We start from the raw sequence: 21,489 nt of genomic DNA, 5'->3' as shown, positions 1-21,489 counted from the left end.
ACAAAGGAAATGCTGGAAATAGAAAATCTGAGTAAACGATCAGGAACTTCAGATGCAAGTATAACCAACAGAATGCAAGAGATGGAAGAGACGATCTCTGACGTTGAAGATACAGTAGAAGAAATAGATTCATCAGTCAAAGAAAACATAAAGCCAAAAAAGTCATGAAACAAAATGTCCAAGAAATCTGGGACACCATGAAAAGACCAAACCTACAAATAATAGGGATAGAGGAAGGAGAATACCAACTCAAAGGCACAGAAAATATATTCAACAAGATCATAGAAGAAAACTTTCCCAACTTAAAGAAGGAAATGCCTATGAAGATACAAGAAGCCTATAGAACACCAAACAGACTAGACCCCCAAAAAAGTCCCCTTGCCATCAAATAATTAAACAACTAAACGTACAGAATAAAGAAAGAATATTAAGAGCGGCAAAGGAAAAAGACCAAGTGACTTACAAAGGCAAACCCATCAGAATAACACCCAGTTTCTCAATGGAGACTTTGAAAGCCAGAAGGACCTAGACAGATGTAATGCAGACACTAAGAGATCATGAATGCCAGCCTAGACAAATATACACAGCAAAATATTCAATCATCATAGACGGAGTAAACAAGACATTCCAAGACAAAGCCAAATTTAAACAATACTTATGCACAAACCCAGCCCTAAAGAAAGCACTAGAAGGAAAATTCCAACCGAAGGAAGTCAGATACACACTCGAAAACACAGGCAATAGATAAAGCCACAATAGTAAACCCCAAAGAAGAGAAGTACACACACACTACCACCAAAAATAACAGGGATGAACAATCACTGGTTGTTAATATCCCTTAATATCAACGGACTTAATTCACCTATAAAAAGACATAGGCTTACAGAATGGGGGGTGGAGTAGGGGGAAGGAGAAGGGGGCAGGAGGGGGAAGAACAAGGCTATCCATGGCTGATATGTACAACTGAATGGTAGTATAAAATAAAATAAAAGGAAAAAAATAAAAAAATATATTATATGAAAAAAAAGTAGGATAGCTAAAAGAATCCTGTATAATAAAGCAACTTCTGGAGGCATCACGATCCCTGACCTCAAGCTGTACTATAGAGCTATAGTAATAAAAACAGCTTGGTACTGGCCTAAAAACCAACATGTGGACCAATGGAATGGAATTGAAAACCCTGACATTAATCCACATACCTATGAACATATATGATTTTTGATAAAGAAGCCAATACAGTACCATGGAAAAAAGAAAGCATCTTCAACAAAGGGTGCTAGCATAACTGGATGTCAATATGCAGAAAATTGAAAATAGACCCATATCTGTCATTATGGACAAAACTCAAGTCCAAGTGGATCAAAGACCTGAACATAACAGTTACACTGAACTTGATAGAAAAGAAAGTAGGAATTAGCCTCGAACTCATTGGCACAGGAAACCACTTCCTAAATATAACACCAGTAGCACAGACACTGAGATCAACAATTAATAAATGGGACCTCCTGAAACTGAGAAGCTTTTGTAGAGCAAAAGACATGGTCAATAAGACCAAATGACAACCTACAGAATGGGAAAAGATCTTCACCAACCCCACATCTGACAAAGGGCTGATTTCCAAAATATATAAAGAACTGAAAAAGCTACACTTCAAAATACTGAACAATCCAATTTAAAAAATGGGCTATAGAGCTTAACAGAGAATTCTCAACAGAAGAATCTCAAATAGCTAAAGACATTTAAGGAATTGCTCAACAGCCTTAGTCACCAGGGAAATGCAAATCAAAACAACTCTGAGATACCAACTTATGCCTGTCAGAATGGCTAGGATCAAAACCACTGAAGACAGCTTATGTTGGAGAGGATGTGGAGCAAGGGGAACACTCCTCCACTGTTGGTGGGAATGCAAACTTGTACAGCCACTCTTAAAATCAGTGTGGTGGTTTCTCAGAAAATTGAGAATAAGTCTTCCTCAAGATACAGTTATAACACTCTTGGGCATATACCCAAGGAATGTTCAATCTTATCACAAGGACACATGCTCAACTATGTTCATATCAGCATTATTTGTAATAACAAGAACCTGGAAACAACCTAGATGCCCCTCAAATGAAGAATGGATAAAGAAAATGTGGTACATATACACAATGGTGTACTACTCAGCAGTAAAAAAATGATATCATGAAATTTGCAGGCAAATGGATGGAACTAGAAAATGTCATCCTGAGTGAGGTAACCCAGACTCAGAAGGACAAACATAGTATGTACTCACTCATAAGTGGATACTAGATTTGAGGGAAGGGATGGCCAGGCTGCAACTGACAGCTCCAGAGAGGCTAGCTAACAGGGAAAGACTCTAGGAGGGACACATGGATGGCCCAGGGAAAGAGAAGTGAATGAGATCTACATGAGTGGACTGGGTGTGGTGGGGAGTGGCAGAGAGTGAGGAGTGGGGGATGAGAACATAGGGAAATGGGAGGGTCACATTTTCTGGATTTCTTAAAGGATATATTCACTTCTTCTTTAAAGACTATTATCGTATTCATAAAGTCTGTTTTATGATCTTTTTCTTGTCCTTCAGCTAAGTTGGAATACTCAGGAATTGAAGTGGTAGGATAGCTGGGCTCTAATGGAGACATATTGTCCTAGCTGTTGTTATTGTGTTTTTTCACTGGCATCTCAGATTCTGGGTTTGGGATGATTATAGCACTAGTTGCTGGTTTCTAGATTTGACTTTATTGGGTGGGTGTTTTGTTCCTTGTTTTCTGTTTCCTCTCTGGATTTTCAAAAAGCATAACTGCTGCATGTTGCCTCTCTTCTTGACCTGTTCAGCTGGTGTGTTCCAAGGATATGCCTGCTGGTTTGGAGTCTAGGATATTAGGATGAGTTGGGGAAGGAGGTTTGGAGGAGATATCTGTGATCTGTTCAGGATGGCATTCAGAGAGAAAAAAGAGAACACTACAGGTTTCCTGCTATAGAGCTAGAATGAGACTAGGGTCATTGGCTCTCAGGAGTAGTAGGAGGGGTCTGGGTCCAATTCAGCTGTCTTGTTGACTTAGGATGAGTGACTCTGTTTAGCAGGGATACCAGCTGGAGTTGGGGTTCTGGGAAAAGCAATAGATGGGAGGAGAAAGGCTAGAAGTGGAAGATGTGTGAGATCCACAGGGGACGGGACCAGGAAGACAGGGAAGGCTGCCTATGGTGTTCTGCTGAAGAGCTGGGACTGATACTGGAGGATTGCATCTGGGAAAACAGAGAGAAAGGGCTGCAGGTGGCAACCTACCTGGTTGGAGGGCTTATACTGGAACTCATTGCAAAAAATGTAAACAAACTGAGTCCTAATTTCCAGCTGAGGTGAGTCCTAAAAAGAGCAACATAATATGGAATGTGCCCTATTGAAAATTTTCAATCTTATTCACCAGAGAAAATTTCATAAGCTTCTCCTCCCTGAGAATGGAACCCCTAAAATATAGTGGAGCTGTTTTTTTTTTTTTTTATTATGAATTGTTTCTTAGCTGGCAGGTGTTCTTTTTATTTTTCTATAAAGGCATACTAGAAAGACAGAGTCTTTCAGAGCCTGAAGGTTCTTCATACTCTTAATCCAATTGAAGTAAATGATTCATTCTTGTGAGTTGGTTGCTCAGGGAATGATATTGGCAAACTGTTGAGACAAAGGAAGGAAAGTTGTCTACCACAAGAGCACAGTGGCCACACTGCTACAGAAGATCAGAGCAGATTCATGGAAAAGCATGGGAAACTGAAGCATGTAAATTGGAGACAGCTAAGGGCAGACATACACTGCCAAGTGTGCTGTTCTTTTCCTATGAGAGTCCAGAAAGGTGAGACTAATGAAGAATCACCAAAGACCCCAGATGGAGATAGATGGGTAGTGGCACAGCATGACTAGAATAAGCAGAGGGAAAGAATGTATTGTGGTGTCCTCTAGGTGCTCATAGGTGCACACTAGTCCAGTGCACAGATTTGAAATTATTTCATATTACTGTATTAAAATACATAATTAAATTTGTGAAAATTGACATAATCTGAATTGATAAAGACATTTTATCTCCTGAATTTAGGTTAATAGATAGAAGTATCTTTAAACCAAGGTACTGATGAAGAAAAGAGAGAATGACTTTTTGAGTTATCATCACACTCAACATATACAGATCAAAAACCAATAAAATAATTTGTACAAAACTCAGAGTTTAATTATTTTAAGCAAAATATCATCAAATTAAGCTAACAAAATAGCACAGTCTCAGCACACTTTTTCAGGGAAATTTTTGCAACATATTTCCAATTCTTTGACATATTTCATGCCATTCATTATAGGACTCTTTCTTTTCCTTATTCATTTTTCATGGTTTGCTGAAAGTGATGTTTCCTCCTTTAGCTTATCTTTCAAATTACTAAAGTTTCTATCTACTGTGACAATCTTAATTATTTTACATTATAACCATCATTCTATCTGTGTCTCTTACAATATAATCCATGCAAAATAGCTTAACTTGTTAAATCTATCAAGTTTCAGTTAAACACTCAGTACATGAAAATTCATGAGAATTCTCCTATAAATATATAATTTAATTTTCTGATTTTGAGAATGCACCTTCATCCCTTTCAGTGTGCTAAAAGAAAAATGTGGACACACTCAGACAGACATTGAAAACAAGTGATTAAAACACTCAACAGTGAATTGGCTTAGATCACAGCTAATACATTTGAGAGTAGTTTATGTTTCAACAAGGTATTATTTATGTCTAAATCTTGTCTCATGGTTTTTAAAAGAACAAAATCTAAGAAAAACCTGTTTGAAAGCTTCCTTTACCTGCTGGTTCCTGAGGGTGTAAATGAAAGGGTTTAGCAAAGGGGCCACAGAAGTGTTGAGGACAGCTACACCTTTATTTAAAGTCACCCTTTCCTTGGCTGATGTTTTAACATACATGAAAATACAACTCCCATAAGTAATGGAGACAACAACCATGTGTGAGGAGCATGTGGAAAAGGCCTTTCTCCGTTGTTGAGCTGAAGGGAACTTGAGGATGGTTTTGATGATGAGTGTGTAGGAGAGGATCACTAAGATCAAAGTGATAACCAGTGTCATCACGGCCAAGAAAAACGCCATCCATTCTATTAAACGTGTGTCTGTGCAAGACAGCTGAAGGACAGAAGTGTCACAAAAGAAATGATCGACAGTTTTGGAAGCACAGAAATCCAGCTTGAGTCCCAAGAGCAAAGGGGGGAAGATGACTAAGAACCCTGTCACCCAGGAGCTGATGACCAGCAGGTGACACACTTTGCTGTTCATGATGATGGGGTAGTGCAGTGGTCTGCAGATGGCAACATAGCGATCATAGGACATGGCAGCCAGGAGGTAGAACTCTGTGGCCCCTAGCAGAAAAAAGAAGAATAGTTGAGCTGCACAAGCATTGTACAAAATTGTTTTCTCTCCTGAGAGAATGCTTGTCAGGAACCTGGGGATGCAAGCTGTGGTGAATGCAATTTCTAAGAAGGAGAAATTCCGGAGGAAGAAATACATTGGAGTCTTGAGGTGGGGATCCAGCAGGGTGAGAAGAATAATCATTAAGTTCCCCATCAGGCTCAAGATGTAATTGAAAAACAGAAACAGGAAAATCAGAATTTGTAGCTGAGGGTCACCTGTCAGTCCAAGCAAAATGAACACTATCTCCACAGATTGGTTCTTCATTTCTCTTGTTTCTTAGCAAATCTACAGAAAATACAAAACTATTAACAAACCCAGGAAAAATACTTTTTTCTTTCATCCATCAAAAATTCTGTATATGTATGTTTAATAAATCCACAGATATTTTTCAGAAATCAATATTCTTTGAACATATCCTCTACCACATTCCCATGATTGTCAGAGTGCTGAGATTTTCATGAGAAGTTGTGTGCAGTGTATTTGCCCATTTATGGGTCATTTCTAATCCTTTTATGATACATTTGTATTCATCTGTGACTCTCCAGGATTTTCATTCTAAATCCATATTCAAAATTTAATTTTTTAATATCTCACATTAATTGCTAACTCACTATTAATTGATTTAATATTCTACAGAATTTATTTAATTTGCATTGGCCACAGTCACTACCATTTTAGAAATACATGTGTTAGAATAGGAAATTCCTAAGAAGGCATTATTATAGAAGAGATACTTCATATATTAATGTAAAACAAGCACCTTCTATGCTAAGCGTGAGGGTGATTAGGCTGAAGCAGTGTCTAGCACAAGTCTCAAGGCTGTGTCATCAGCTAAACCCACAATAAGCATTGTCTCTCCTGAATGGCTTCCCATTACAGTCTTCTGGCTTACATCAAGTCTGAATGGGAAAAAGAAGTCTATCTGAAAAATAAGAGTGATAATTAGTGTGTGTGTGAGAGTTAGAAAAGTGATGTTTCAGATAAGTATTGCAGCCATCTCCTATCTTACAGTTGCATGTGTTTGGACAACACATGATTTATATCTTTGAATGGATATAACTTTATTTTAAGTATTTAAAAAAGATTTTCATTCCTTAAGAATAGTTATCGTTTTTTAATTTATTTGACTAATTCGAAAATCCACAAAAATTGGACTTTTAAATATTATGAAATAGAGCCAAATCACTCAGTAGCAGTAATGTAAAATTGGCATTTAAAAGCACATATACAAAAGCACACCTAGATTAAGTCAATAATCAGAATGCTCAATATACTAGTTAATTTCTTTGTGTCTCATGGTTCTGAACCCAGGGTCTTATACATTCTAAGCAATTATAAGCAATTATTGGACTACAGTGCCCTTGTCCCAACTCATAATTTCTTTTTTAGTTTATTATATAATGTTTCAGATAGTTAATAGAAACACACAGAGAATGATTATAAGATTGTATCCTAAAAAATATTGGATCCTTTAAATATTAAAAAATATTTCTAATCCTTTTCTTTGATGGCATGTCCCTTAGGTGACACTTTCTTCACAGTATATTTCATTAATAATTATTTTAATGATGATTCAGGCAGTAGAGAGAGTTTATCTCCTTATTAATAAAACTTAAAACATATATGATTTAACAAAGAGCCATAAATAAATAGAATGGAAGCAGAGAAATATAAAACTGCCCTTGTGTTATGGTATTGGAAATGTAAAGAAAAAGAAAAATGCATGGAAGATGAGCAATAAATATATATGAAATGATAATAGGAAAAATTTAAAGATCAAAACTATACCTATAAATGTATAGATAATAAAAAGGGAGAAACATTACATAATATATGTTAAATGTTTATATTTCTAATGCCTACCTCTTAGCTCATTTCTTAAATTTTAAGAACATGAATGTATTTTTAAGTCAGAAAAAGAGAATCTTGAGAAAAAGAAAAGATTACATAAGAAATTTCATGCTCACAGTTGGTGGTGGGATGCCTCATGAGATGAATTTTTGGATATATGGATGTCCTTATCAAAATAACAATATTGAAATATCAAGTCAACTATCAATTAGTAAATAAAATTCTTGATTCCACTAATAATTATGTATGTAAAAATCAGTAATTTGATTGTTCTATACATTGGACAAATGATTTTAAATATAAAAATATGTTCAAGTTTATGTTTATACCAGAAGATCAAAGTAAGAGTGACTATTTTCAGAAGTCATAGCTTTAAAAATTCAGTTTCATAAAAGTTTTTGAATGAACTTTTAAATATTCTTATAAAAACCTGTTACAACAATTTCTTCTAATAAAATCTCCTTCAGGGCTGATCTTTGTTTTAGGAACTCTTTCCCATCCATCTTTATATAAAACATTACTACAGTGTAGTTACTTTTAAGAATAGCTGGTAAATATTCATTTAATTTGTCCAAAAAAACCCCTGTGATTTAGTAAAACCTTCAAGGAAAACTTCTTTCTTGGTTGCTTTTGCAATTACAATAAAATAGTCAAAACAATTTAAAATGGACACCATAAGACCATATCTTCCATTTTGAAGATATTAACACAAATATTTACAATTTTTCAACCTTTAATGCATAAATTAATTTTTAAATGCTGAACACATAAAAATAAAGAACTAAGTCAAATTGAAAATGAAATACTTTCCCATGGACAATGAATGGCAGGGGTCTTTAGACAATATTCTAGACAGATAGACCTGAGTAAATCAAAGAACAGTAATAGTTCAAAAATGTTTTCTTTGAAAATTATATATGGATTCCCCATCAAGTGTCACATCCTTTAAGTTTAAAACTGTTGGATGAAGAATAAAGCATTCCTGTTTGTGCAAGACATCTCACTGATAACACTGAATCAAATGCACAACCATGTAATGGAATTCCATCCCACCAAACTGTGAATTTGTCCTGTCTCAACAATCACATTACCATGTATTCTTATGGTGAAGAAATAACCTACAGAATAAAATAACACAAGCTAAGGAATGCAATTATGTTCATTAGATGAAATGTCACAGAATATTTAAAAAATCAAAGACTTTCATTTTAGATAATGATTATATTGATTACTAATAGTTCACCACTATCTACAAGTCAAATGTGAATGGTAAAAGCACTAACCCTTTGGCTGTTCTGCAGCTTTGTCAGTAAGGTGCATGTGCAGATTTGAGCAAGCTTTCTGCACATAGCCTAATCCATCACCCTTGTGTGCAGAGAGCATTGATGATCCCTATCATCCCCTAGAACCTCATTCTACCTCAAAGTACATGACTGACTAGATGCTCTTTTATATTTACTATTTTTAATCAATTTATCCAATTTTGATATAGAAATAAACCACATCACCCTCTGTTCTACAATTCAATGCAGTTCATCTGAGATGTTATAAACGTTACTTAATGTGACATACAGTACTTTATAAAAATTTAGTGTCTTAAGAGACCATGGTGGATTTATTTCCTAGTGTCCTACAGGAAAATCTCACAAGAATGAAGAGTCCTCAGGGTAACTGAGATCCAAGAGCATCATTTCCTAAGGGACTGCCGGTATGAAACAGAAGTGCTTTAAAAAAAAAAAAACAGACCTTTATATGTACACTCCTCATACTTTTTCCTACTCTTAATATTACATCCAGAGTATTGTTAATAGATTGTTAAATTGCTACAATACTTGAATGCTTATCATGAACCTATGTTTTGAAATCACTGTTACATAATTCTGAGTTTATATCAATATGATATGAAAGATGAAAATGTAAAATGGGAAAAGATAAGTCTGTTTTAGTCACATTGACCTTAAGAAAAATGTGTTGCCCTACAAACATATGGTGTCCTGTGGTTTATTTGCATAATTCTATATCCTGTGAAACAAACCCCAACAGTTTAAGGAGGTATTTCAAACTTATTTACAGATGTACCATTTATTCCTCTTTGTGGACATGTATTATAGTTCAGTTAATCACTTCTATAAGACAGCTAATGGCCTTTCCAGAATTTAATATTATGGAAATGAGTAAAATTATAGGAAAGTGTTTCATTTATTTATTTATTGAAAATTCAACAGGTTGCTTTATTGTAAAATAGTAACTTTCATATATTGGAATACTAGCCAAATTTAATACTGATATAAATATTGTATTATTGAATGAGTAAGTTTCTTAGGTCAAAATATGTGGTCAGGTGAATTTTCTGAATCTCATGAAAGACAGTTATCAAACCATATAAAACATTTAGAAACAATATACATCAATAACATACCACATTTTAAACTAAATAAACTATGAAGAATAGCTCAATCTTTAAGATTTAGAACACATATTTTCAATAACTTAAAATACCTATCTCCACTTCCCATCTCTTAATTCTCCTGGGAAGAACAACTAGTCACTAGATTTAAATAATCCAAATATTTATTCAAAGTAAGAGATTCTGATATTAAAGATAGTTGAGCTTATTGGAAACACAAAAATCATGAAAACTTATTAAGTACTTTAAATTATAACAAGTCCTTTCAAACCCTAGATAATAAAAGCAGTTTTCAACTTTCTAGTAACACCTAAGGTTTATCTGCATAATGCAATTCATCAGCTGACCAATGATAAACAGCTGAAAGGGAATCTATTCACCTATTCAGTAATGTTTCATTGTAAAGGATATGTTGGCCAGTATTTAAAATGTATAAATTTAGTTATGCTAACATTTTGTGTGCACTTGACAAGCCAGAGCCATCAGGAAGGGGGGAACCTCAATGAGAAAACGCCTCTGTAAGATCCAGTTGTAGGGCATTTTCTCAATTAGTGATTGATGGGGAGGCCCAGCCTGCTGTAGGTGGGGTCACCCCTAGGCTGGTGGCCCTGGGTTCTATAAGAAAGTAGGCTGAGCAAGCCAGGGGAGTGTTGTGGGATGTTCTGAAATGTATGTCCTGTGGGAGCCCTTCTTGGGTTCTTTGTGGCGTTACCCAGCAGGTCCGCATAGAGGATGATTAGGACCATGGGCCTGAGTGCAGGTGTTTGAGATGGTCTGCACTTGGCTGTGCTGGGGTATGGTCTGTATGTCAAGTTGTTCTGATTGAACAATAAATAAAACCTGATCGGCTGTGGCTAGGCAGGAAGGATAGGCGGGACTAACAGAGAGGAGAAATAAAAGAGCAGGAAAGCAGAAGGCTGGGGCGGAGAGACACTGCAGCCGCCGCCATGACCAGCAGCATGTGAAGTCGCCGGTAAGCCACCAGCCACGTGGCAAGGAATAGATTTATGGAAATGGTTAATTTAAGATAAAAGGAAATGGTTAATTTAAGATAAAAGAACAGTTAGCAAGAAGCCTGCCACGGCCATACAGTTTATATGCAATATAAGTCTCCGTGTTTACTTGGTTGGGTCTGAGCGGCTGTGGGACTGGCGGGTGACAAAGATTTGTCCTGACTGTGGGCAAGGCCAGAAAACTAAAGCAACAGGGGAGCAAGCCGGTAAGCAGCACCCATCCATGCCTCTGCATCAGCTCCTGCCTCCAGGTTCCTGTTCTGTTCAGTTCCTGCCCTCACCACTTTTGATGATGAACTCTTCTATGGAACTGTGAATGAAATAAACCCTCCTCCCCAAGTTACTTTTGGTTCATGGTGTTTCATCATGGCAATAGTAAACTTAACTAAGACAATTGTTAATTTAGCAATAAATCATCTTCGTGAGGCCACTCATTAAACTGAAAAGAAAGATGATACATTCTGGCTTTTATTTACAAAGTTATTTTAATTCAATAATTTGATTGTTACCACTTGAGAAGTACATTTGCTTCCCAGTATTGGGTGGCAATGAGGTTTAAGCAGCCTTCCTGGCCCTCACTTCCCTCTAATAGAAAGCAATACGGAAACTCAGCAGTAAACATTTGCTACTGCTTATGTAAACTCAGCTCCAAGAGGAAAAAAAAAATGTGAGAACACTTCTAAGTTATGTTCAGGGCATTCCCACCTCCAGTACTCTACTCTAATAACAGGGTACACCAGCTGTTTTGTCACGGACCAATCAACTCGAAGATGAAGATAAGTGTATTCACTGATGCCATTCATAACAAGTTTTTACATAAGTTTTATATCCAAATGTGTGCATATAAAACATTTGCACAGATATTAGTGTTAAGAATTGAGAATGCACAGCAACATCCACAAATGGCCTGTTTGTATCCTGAAGCCCTACAAATGCTTTTGAGGCTGGAAGATAAAGCCTGGCTACCTATTTAAAAACATGTCATAATCATTGTGTTAAGGAGAGCTCTAGAACTGACCATCTCATGAGAGTCAACCCAACTCCTGTGGCTTCGCTACTTCTTACTCCTAATTAGGTAAGGAGACCAATGAATACTATAGCCAGGAATTTACTAAATACTGGTGATTTCTCTTAGTCAAACTCAGCTCTGCAAGCCACAGGTGAAACAGGAGTCTTTCTGAACTCATTGTCCATTAGGAGTCAATTAAAGCCTTCATTTTCCCTGTAGACTTCAATATATGTGGGCCAAACAGGGCTGGCTCTGAGGTGGCCTCTGACTCTGGCTTTGGAATTTCTCTTTCAACTTCACCTTGACTACTGTGTTGATAGCGATAAGCAAACTTCTTTTTCAGAGCCTCTGCTATGAGGGCAGCAGGTCAGTAGTATCTACTGGCCTAGGTTTGACATCTTTCTCTGACCTCTTGACTGACCGTAGCTTCACACTGTTCATATCTTTAAGGATCAAGCATATTTGGCATGTCAGATGACTTTAGGTGGCTCTTCACCAAAGTCTTTCCAGCATTGAGTCTTTGCTCTCTTCGCTCTTTAATCAGATCAACAGCAGACATACTTTGGTGGAGCGGTGGGGGTGGGGTGGGGTAGGGGGAGGGGAGAGGAGGAGGAGAGGGTAGTGGTGCTACCGTGGAGGAATCTGAGTGACCTGCACTGAGACTCTGTTGTTCCTGTAGGGTCACAATCTTGGCAATCTGAGCTCGAAGGGCAGCAAGTTCATTCTCAAGTGCGGAGATCTTCTGCAAGGCCTCCTCCCTGGCCAGTGTTGTCTTTGGAGGATGCGCATCCTGAGACAAGTTTGGAAAGGAAATGTGCCTGCTTGGGGGCTTCTCAAAGCAAGGAAGGTCATCCTCGGGGGGAGACTTGGACCTGACCTCTGCCCTGAGTCTTGTTGAGCACTCTCCTTCTTCTGTGGCTACCCATCCAACATCAGCAAACGATGCCACCACATCCTCTCCTGGGTGGGCAGGACTCCCTTCTGTGGCATGGCTGGTAAGCTGAAATTGAACTCTTGGACACTGAATCAGAGATAAGTTGGTACCAATTTTTCTTACGATACTTCGAGATGAACCATATGGTTTTCCAGACCAAAGTACCGACTGCATGCTGACCCCAACTTGCTGAATCACCATCCTCATCAGGCACTTAATCCAGCCCAGCATTTAGGTGTCCACGTCTTCCCAATCTGCAGTTCAAGTGCTTCAGGCATCCAGAACAGCACATGATCCATAGAGCAAGCTCCGTGGCGCTGCAGCCAGCACCTTCCTGGATGACTCCTTATTTATTTATTTATTTTGAGACAGGGTTTCTCTGTGTAGTTTTAGTACCTGTCCTGGATCTCACTTTGTAGACTACGCTGGCCTCGAACTCACAGAGATCTGCCTGGCTCTGCCTCCCGATTGCTGGGATTCTGGCACTGCCTGGCGTGAAATTGTTTTTATAAACATACATTTCATAGTGTTGAATGTTATAACTTTAGATCTTAGGAATAAGTTCCTTAAGCTGGCGTTGCTCATTCAAAATAAACACTACATTTATTTGTTCACTATCTTAAACTTGTTTTCTACATGGATTTGTTCAGTTACCAAGAACAATGCATTATTTGCTTTTCTCAACATCACCATAAACAGAGTGGGCTTGTGTCATTTTAAAAAATGTATCTATTACAGTGATAATTGAGAATTACTTCATGTTTAAAAGTTTCTTTAATTTTTTTTTTTTTTTTTTTTTTTTTTTTTTGGTTTTTCGAGACAGGGTTTCTCTTTGTAGCTTTCCTGGAACTCACTTGGTAGCCCAGGCTGGCCTCGAATTCACAGAGATTCGCCTGGCTCTGCCTCCCGAGTGCTGGGATTAAAGGCATGTGCCACCACCGCCCGGCTAATGTTTGAGATTATAATATAGTTACATAATTGCCTCTTCCCTTCCCTCTGTATAATCCCTCCCATATATCTATTCTTGATCCTTTCGAATTCATGGCCTCTCTTTTCATTAATTGTTGTTACATACATATTATTATAGGCATATACATACATGTTTCTAAATACAACCTCCTCAGTCAGTTTAATGTTACCTATATGTATGTTTTCAAGGCTGACCATTTGGTAGTGTATAAATAGTTGTGTTCTTCCCTGGGGAAGACTTTTCCTCCTGCTTCCAGCATTCTTTGGTTGTCCATAGTCCTTTATCTGGGGTTGAGGCCTCTTGGGCATTCCCCAGTCCACAATAGCATATCTATTATTGTTGTCCTTGCTCAGCTCATATTTAAGAAGTCATGTTGGTGAGACATGGGTGTAGCTTTTGACATAACTAGGAGACAGTCTTATAGGATCATCTGGTTCTTAAAATCTTTCTGCCCATCTCTCCAACTATGTCCCCTAAGCCTTAGGTGAGGGAGTAGTTCTTTAGATGGATCCATTGAGACTGGACTCTGTGACTCTGTCCTTTGATTGGTTGTGGTTTTCTGTACAGTTCTAACTTTGTTGAAAATAGAAATTTCTTTAATGAACTGTGAGTACTATATTTTAAACCAGCTATGTTGCCTATGAACTAGAGCAATATACAACACCACAAACGACCCTAAGAATGCAATAGAGGAATATATAACTTGCCAGTAATCAAAAACACTCAAATTGAACTTCAGACATGCTCAACAGGAAAGAAACCATGTCTGATACTGGGAAACTGGTCAACTCCTCATGGCTAGTGAAGTCATAGATCCTGGCAGAGAACCTGTAACCACCACTGCATTCTAAATATTTGTTATTTTACATTTAATTTCCCCAATTATGTGTGGCTTGGACACATTTAATAGAAAAAGCCTATTTTGTGTCTACATGTTTATAATTACTTCTTGTCTATATTTCTTATCAGTCTTTCACTCACATAATTTTACACTTCCATATATGCCAGCAATGTTAACTTTCCATCTATAATTTATTGTTTTGAAAGTGACTCAGGATGCTGATCATAATGTTAATGCATGTGTGATATCTTTTAAAAAAATTCCTTTTATGTGTCAAAACTGTCTTTTGTTTTGTCTTCCCACTTGAATGTGAGTAGTTAGAAGTATTTTCCTTATCTTTAACCTTTTTTTTTTTTTTTTTGGTATTTTGAGACAGGGTTTCTCTGTGTAGCTTGCGCCTTTCTTGGAACTCACTCTCTAGCCCAGTCTGTCCTTGAACTCACAGAGATCTGGCTCTGCCTCTTGAGTGCTGGGATTAAAGTCATGCACCAGAGGATGCTGCAAGTGGGGAAGCACGTCCAGTTTCTCTAGGGTGCCCCAGCAATGGGCCACTTTTGCTCGAATGTAGTATCTCTTAGATGGCAAAATGCAGCCCCCCTGGCAAACTTGCAGCTATATATCCTCAAAAAACCTTCAAGGATTACATAAACCAGTGTACCATCAGCTGAGTGACTGTGGAGATCATGTTGTCATAATAAACACAAGACATACTGCCTTTTCTGGAAACAAATGGAAGCAAAAAGTGTACTCCTCACATGCTGGATACCCAGGTGGGTTTAGACAGGTAACAGCTGCAGAACTTCACCTGAAGGACCCAGTGGTGATTGTGAAATTAGCTACTTATGGCATGCTGCCCCAAAACCTGCACAGAAGAACCATGATGCAAAGGTTGCATCTTTTTCCAGATGAGGATATTCCAGACGATATTCTCAAGAACTTAGTGGAAGAGCTTCCTCAGCCACGGAAAGTGCCTAAACGGCTGGATGAGTACACCCAAGAAGAAGTAGAGGCTTCCCTGAGAGTGTGGGTTCCACCTGAAGATTATCGGCTATGGGGAAGTGGAAGTGATCAAAAACAACAGCAAGAGACTGGATGCTCCCTGAGGAATCCCCATGACCCAGAACAGAGAGAAAACAGCACGTGAGCTCACCGTGGGAACACTCGAGGCAGGCCTCAGCAAGACATTGCAGTAGAACACACCACTTTACAGAATTATCTTTGGAGTCTGGTTTAAATACTGTAAATGTTAATAAACCACTCACTTAGTTATCCAAAAAAAAAAAAAGAAGAAGACATGCACCAACACCCGTCCGTCATATTTAACTATTAAAAATTTTCACTTGTGTTTTCTTTTTAAAAAAAGATATAGTGTTTTTTTTTTTTTTCTGCAAGTATGTCTACACACAAGAGAAGAGGGCATCAGATCCCACGGGACTGTAGTTATAGGTGCCTGTGAGCCACCATGAGGGTACTGGGAATTGAACTCAAGACCTCTGGAAGAGTTGCCAGTGCTCATAATTACTGAGCCATCATCCCTCCACCCCCATTTCCTTTTAATACTGTTAAGCTCCCACACACACTTTAGTTTCTCAACCTACAGTCAATTATAAAACAAGTAAAATAAGTACAATTTATCTCTTTCTAAAATTGCTTACTGTTTCTCTTAATAGTTTTAGTTTAAAATCCATTTTTAGTCCTACAATTTTCTAAAGTGTCATTATGTAGAATTCCATTTGTCCTAGACCCCATTTATAGAATTTTAGTTTTGTTTCCATTGGTTTGGCTATTCATGCTCCTTTAGCTTGCTGTGTTCACTATGGACATGATACCATCCCTGACAATTATAGGTCTTCTTTTCAGCCTTTCCTTAAATATCTTTCCAAATGTGGTGAGATCTCAAAAAGTTCAATTACAGGAAAGAAGCATGCTTGAAACCAAGCTTGTACAAAAGAAAATTGCCTTTGTATTGCAAACAATGGTTATTTGTCCCTTTATCATATAGAATATATGAAATATTTATTCAAACATTTAAAGTTGCTTGACAAATTATAATGAACAAAATCATATGTAATTTATCTCAAAGGAGAGATAGTTCAGAAAAAAAATCAGAAGTCAAAGATCTAATTTCAGAGTCCATATAACCATGGTTCATAAGACTATACTAGGAAATTATATTTTATAACATTTAACATTTGGAGTGAAAAAACTATTTACATATATATATATATATATATATATATATATATATATATATATACCACCAAGAAGGAATAAGTACTCTAATTTTAATTTTAATTCACTTTATAAATTTCATATATGTATACAATGTATCTTGATCATAGCCATCCCTCATTCCTCCACAACTTCCCAAATCCTCTTTCACATTTTCTAACCAACTTCATGTTCTTCTTTTTCAAATATTTATTCATTTTTTGTGTATGTTTCATTTTTTTCACTTTGAAAATAGTTTTTTTCTGACCTAATATATTCTGAATATGGTTCCTCTCCCTTTATTCCTCCTAGTTCATCCCAAACTTCCCTTACATCCATAACAACCCTCTCTCCATTCTGTCTCTCATTAAAAAACAAACAGGCTTCCAAAGGATAGTAATAAAATAAAATTATAAAAAAGAAAAAAAATTAACACATATGAAGATGATAATTCTAACAGAAGGAAAATGCCCCAAGAAAAACCAAAAGAAACAGATATAATAGAGAGACCCACTAGTTACCACCTCAGGAACCTCACTTAAGCACTAATTCAGAAGACAAAATATATACACAAAGGACCTGTCTGATAAAAGGAGAAAATAAAAACAAATAAAAATAAATAAATTTAAATTAAAAAATGAAGAAAGAACATGCCCTGACAGGCCGTTGTGAGACAAGGAAACTTCTAAGATGCCCTTCAGTTCTTTTTCAGTTAGCCATGTACTACTGGGCATGCAACCTACTATTTATGAGTAGATTGTTTCCCCATTGAGACTCTCTTAGAGAAAATTAAGTAGTCATTTCCAAGTGATTACCAACTGGAGATTGCTTCTAGGTTCACCTCTTTTTTTTTTTTTTTTTTTTTTTTTTCAGCTCTAGGATGCCAACTGGTAGAGAACCCTGTAGGCCCTGTACATGCTGCCCCATTCTCTGTGAGTTCATATGTGCATCAGTCATGTTGACTGAGAGGTCATTCTTTTCTTGGTATCCCTTACACTCTTTCTACATCTTCTTCAAGTTTCCCTATCCCATGATTTGGGAGCTTTGATGGAGACATCCTGTTTCGATTTGAGTATTCCAAGATCTCTCATTTATTGCATAATGTCTGGCTGTGGGTCTCTATTTGCTACCATCTGCTGCAAGAGGAAGCTTCTCTGATGATAGCTGAATAAGGCATTCACCGATGAGTATAGCAGAATATCATCAGGATTCATTTTATTGCTATGTGCTTTTTGCCTGTTTTTGAAGAACAGTAGTGTTTTGTTTCTCCTAAGACTCTGGGATGCCTAATCTTAAGTTGTTGGTTACACAAGTAGTATCAGGTATGGGTTCCATTTCATGTGCCACTATTTCTCTAGCATATCCTGCAGGCAGGACACCATTGTAGACAAAATGGTTTGTGGCTGGGTGGTACATTCCTTCTTTGGCACCCTGCAGAGTACCTTCCTATACCAAAGACTCAAGCATATAGTGGTGAAGCTTTCATGCAGGCATGGGTTGATTTCTCCATGTTCAGTGAGTTGTGTAGGTGTTGTCTTCAGCAATAGGGCCTGGCAGTCAGTTTGTGGAGAGCAACCTGTCTTGTCAACAGTCTGGGGTTCTTTCTTTCTTTCTTCCTTTCTTTCTTTTTCCTGTTTGAATTCCTATGAACCCATTTGGCCTACATTCCAAATAGATGTAATCCAATTCCAGTACTGAAAGACTCATTTGGATGCAAGTTACGGCCAATTGGGGTTCTCTGTCTTACCCATTTTTGGATGATTTTGTTTAGATCACCTTCCCATAGGTATATATTTTAAGAGGCTTCTGCTATATTAGGTGTACATAAGTCTCCCCAAATGAGACTTCATTTAAGCTGTTTTCCAATATTGCCAACCTTATCCCCTTCTTCCTCCCTTCTCCCCCTCCTCAGTTAACCTTTCCATTCTAGTGCTTCCTAACCCAGACTTAAATATCTATTCTATTTTTCCTTCCTAGGTAATCTTTCTGTCCCTCCTAATTTTTTACTCTATGTCTACCCTCTGTGGTTCCATGGATTATAGCTTGGTAACATACAGCCACCATAATTTACCAAGAAATAGAAAATGTAACAGAAACCAAGGAAGTAAAACCTATCCAACAAAGACAATACCAGATATAAGCACCTAGAATTACAATCATCCCAAACCCAGATGCATAGACATCATAGTAAAAACAATCAATAATGGCAGGACAATAGGTCTTCACAAGAGCACATCAACCCTCCCATTGTAGGCCCTGAAATATGAAAAAAAGTTGAAGCACAAGAAAAGAATTAAAAAATAGATATCAGGAATATGTTCAAGGTCCTTAAAAAGAATTTAAATAATCCCTCAATGAAGACTGTGAAAACAAAAACAAACAGTGGAATGAAATTATGAAAACAGCTCAGACATAAAAATGAAAATAGAATCAATAGAGAAGACACAAACTTAGCAAATTCTAGAAATGAAAAATTTAGAAAATCCAACAGGAGCTTCAAAGACAAGTCTACCAACAAGCTAGAAGAGATAGAAGACAGAATCTCAGCCATTGAAGACAAACTAGAATAAGTGGATAATTTGATGAAAGAAAATGTTAAATCTAAAAAAAATATTCAGGCACAAATTATCCAGAAAATCTGAGACACCTTAAGAAGTCTAAATCTATGACTAATAAGAATAGAGGAAAGAAAAAACTCAGGTTAAAAGCATAGAAAATATTTTCAACAAAATCATAGAAGAAAACTTCCCCAAACTAAAGGAGTTGCCCATCAAGATATAAGAAACATATATACAAAAAATAGACTGTACCAGAAAAGGAATTCTCCATGACACATAATCAAAACACTAAATGCACAGAACAAAGAAAGAACATTTAATAGTTCCTAGGGAAAATGACCAATAACATATAAGCAGACCTAATAGAGTAACACCTGACCTCTCAATGGAGACTGTTAAAGCAAGAAGAACCTGGAGAAATGCTCTGTAAACTCTAAGAGACCACAGATTCAAGCCCAGACTACTATACCCAGTAAAACATTCAGTCACAATAGATGGAGAAAGACACCTCACAATAAAACCAAATTTAAGCAATATTTATCTACAAATCCAGCAATACAGACAGTACTGGAAGGAAACAATCAATCTTTTTTTTTTTTCATTTCTTATTTATTTATTTTTTATTTTACAATACTATTCAGTTCTACATAATAGCCACAGATTCCCTTGTTCTCTCCCTTCCTGCCCCCCTCCTCTTCCCCCCAGCACACCCCCCATTCCCACCTCCTCCAGATCAAGGTCTCCCCCGAGGACTGGGATCGACCTGATAGACTCAGTCCAGGCAGGTCCAGTCCCCTCCTCCCAGATTGAGCCAAGCATCCTTGCATAAGTCCCAGGTTTCAAACAGCTAACTCATGCAATGAGCCCAGGACCTGGTACCACTGCCTAGATGTCTCCCAAACAGATCAAGCCATTCGACTGTCTCACCTATTCAGAGGACCTGATCCAGTTGGAGGCCCCTCAGCCTTTGGTTCATAGTTCATGTGTTTCCATTCATTTGGTTATTTGTCCCTGTGCTTTATCCAACCTTGGTTTCAACAATTCTCGCTCATATAAACCCTCCTCTTTCTCACTAATTAGACTCCCAGCACTCCACCAGGGGCCAAGCCGAGGATGTCTGCATCCAGATTCCTCAGTCCTTGGATGGGGTTTATGGCACAACTATTAGGGTGTTTGGCCATCCCATCACCAGAGTAGGTCAGTCCCGGCTGTCTCTCGACCATTGCCAGCAGTCTTTTGTGGGGGTATCTTTGTGGATTTCTGTGGGCCTCTTTAGCTCTTTGTTTCTTCCTTTTCTCATGTGGTCTTCATTTACCATGGTCTCCTATTCCTTGTTCTCCCTCTCTTTTCTTGATCTCGCTAGGATCTCCTGCTCTCTTTCCCTCGACCCTCACCGTTCATTGTTCCCACTCATGTCCAGGCTGTTGATGTAGATCTCATCCATTTCTCCGTGTCTTTCTTGGGGTCCCGTTTTCCAGGTAGCCTCACTGGTGATGTGAGTAGCAGTCCAGTCATCCTTGTTCCACATCTAGCATGGAAACAATCAATCTTAAGAAGCATAAGTGAGACAGTTGTGTAGCTTGATCTGCTTAAGGGCCCCCCTGGCAGTAAGATCAGGATCCAACCCTAATGTATGAGAAGGCTTTTTTTTTTTTTTTTTTTTTTTTTGTATTCAACTATCTATTGTGGGATACCTTGTACAGCCTTGAGGCAGGAGTAGGGGCTTGGACTTGCCTCTACAGAATGTACATTGTTCTACTAACTCCCCATGGGATGCCTTACCTTCTTATAGGGGAGAATGGGGGTGGTGGTTGGAGGGGGGGAACCTGGAGAGGGGGAAGGAGGGAAGAGGGGGATCTGTGATGGGTATGTAAAATGAATGAAAAATTTCTTAATGAGAAAAAAGAGGTTAACCAAACCAAATAAAACACAAGGAAAAATAATCTCAGGTAAGAAAATCAAAAGTGAGGGAAATAAAAGACACATACCTCAAAAAAATAACAGGAACCAACAAATACTCCTCATTGATATTTCTAAACACCAATGGTCTTAGTTTCCTACTAAAAAGAAACAGATTTGAGATTGGATTTGAAAACAGGATCTACCCTACTGTATCCAAGAAAGACATCTTAACCTCAAGAATAGACATCAGTTCAGGGGGAAAGGATTGAAAGAGATATCCCAAGTAAACAGACCCAAGAAGCAAGTTAGCATAGCCATTTCAATATCTGACAAAAGAGACTTCTAAC

General features: G+C 37.6%; 1 protein-coding gene and 2 pseudogenes across 1 annotated transcript; 1 reads left to right on the top strand and 2 right to left on the bottom strand.

Annotated features, from left to right (window-relative positions):
• Positions 1 to 4,753: 4,753 nt before the first annotated feature.
• Positions 4,754 to 5,710, bottom strand: LOC114683534 (olfactory receptor 6C6-like). The gene has a single exon (XM_028857859.1). It carries the CDS (start codon positions 5,708 to 5,710, stop codon positions 4,754 to 4,756), a length of 957 nt encoding a protein of 318 aa, XP_028713692.1.
• A 6,169-nt stretch (positions 5,711 to 11,879) lies between these two features.
• Positions 11,880 to 12,903, bottom strand: LOC114683540 (annotated as a pseudogene).
• Positions 12,904 to 14,000: 1,097 nt separating this feature from the next.
• On the top strand, positions 14,001 to 15,615 carry LOC114683525 (annotated as a pseudogene).
• The last annotated feature ends 5,874 nt before the right edge of the window (positions 15,616 to 21,489 follow it).

Source organism: Peromyscus leucopus, chromosome 18 (assembly GCF_004664715.2).
Source record: "Peromyscus leucopus breed LL Stock chromosome 18, UCI_PerLeu_2.1, whole genome shotgun sequence".
Lineage (NCBI taxonomy): Eukaryota > Metazoa > Chordata > Mammalia > Rodentia > Cricetidae > Peromyscus > Peromyscus leucopus.
This window is presented reverse-complemented; position numbering and strand designations above follow the sequence as displayed.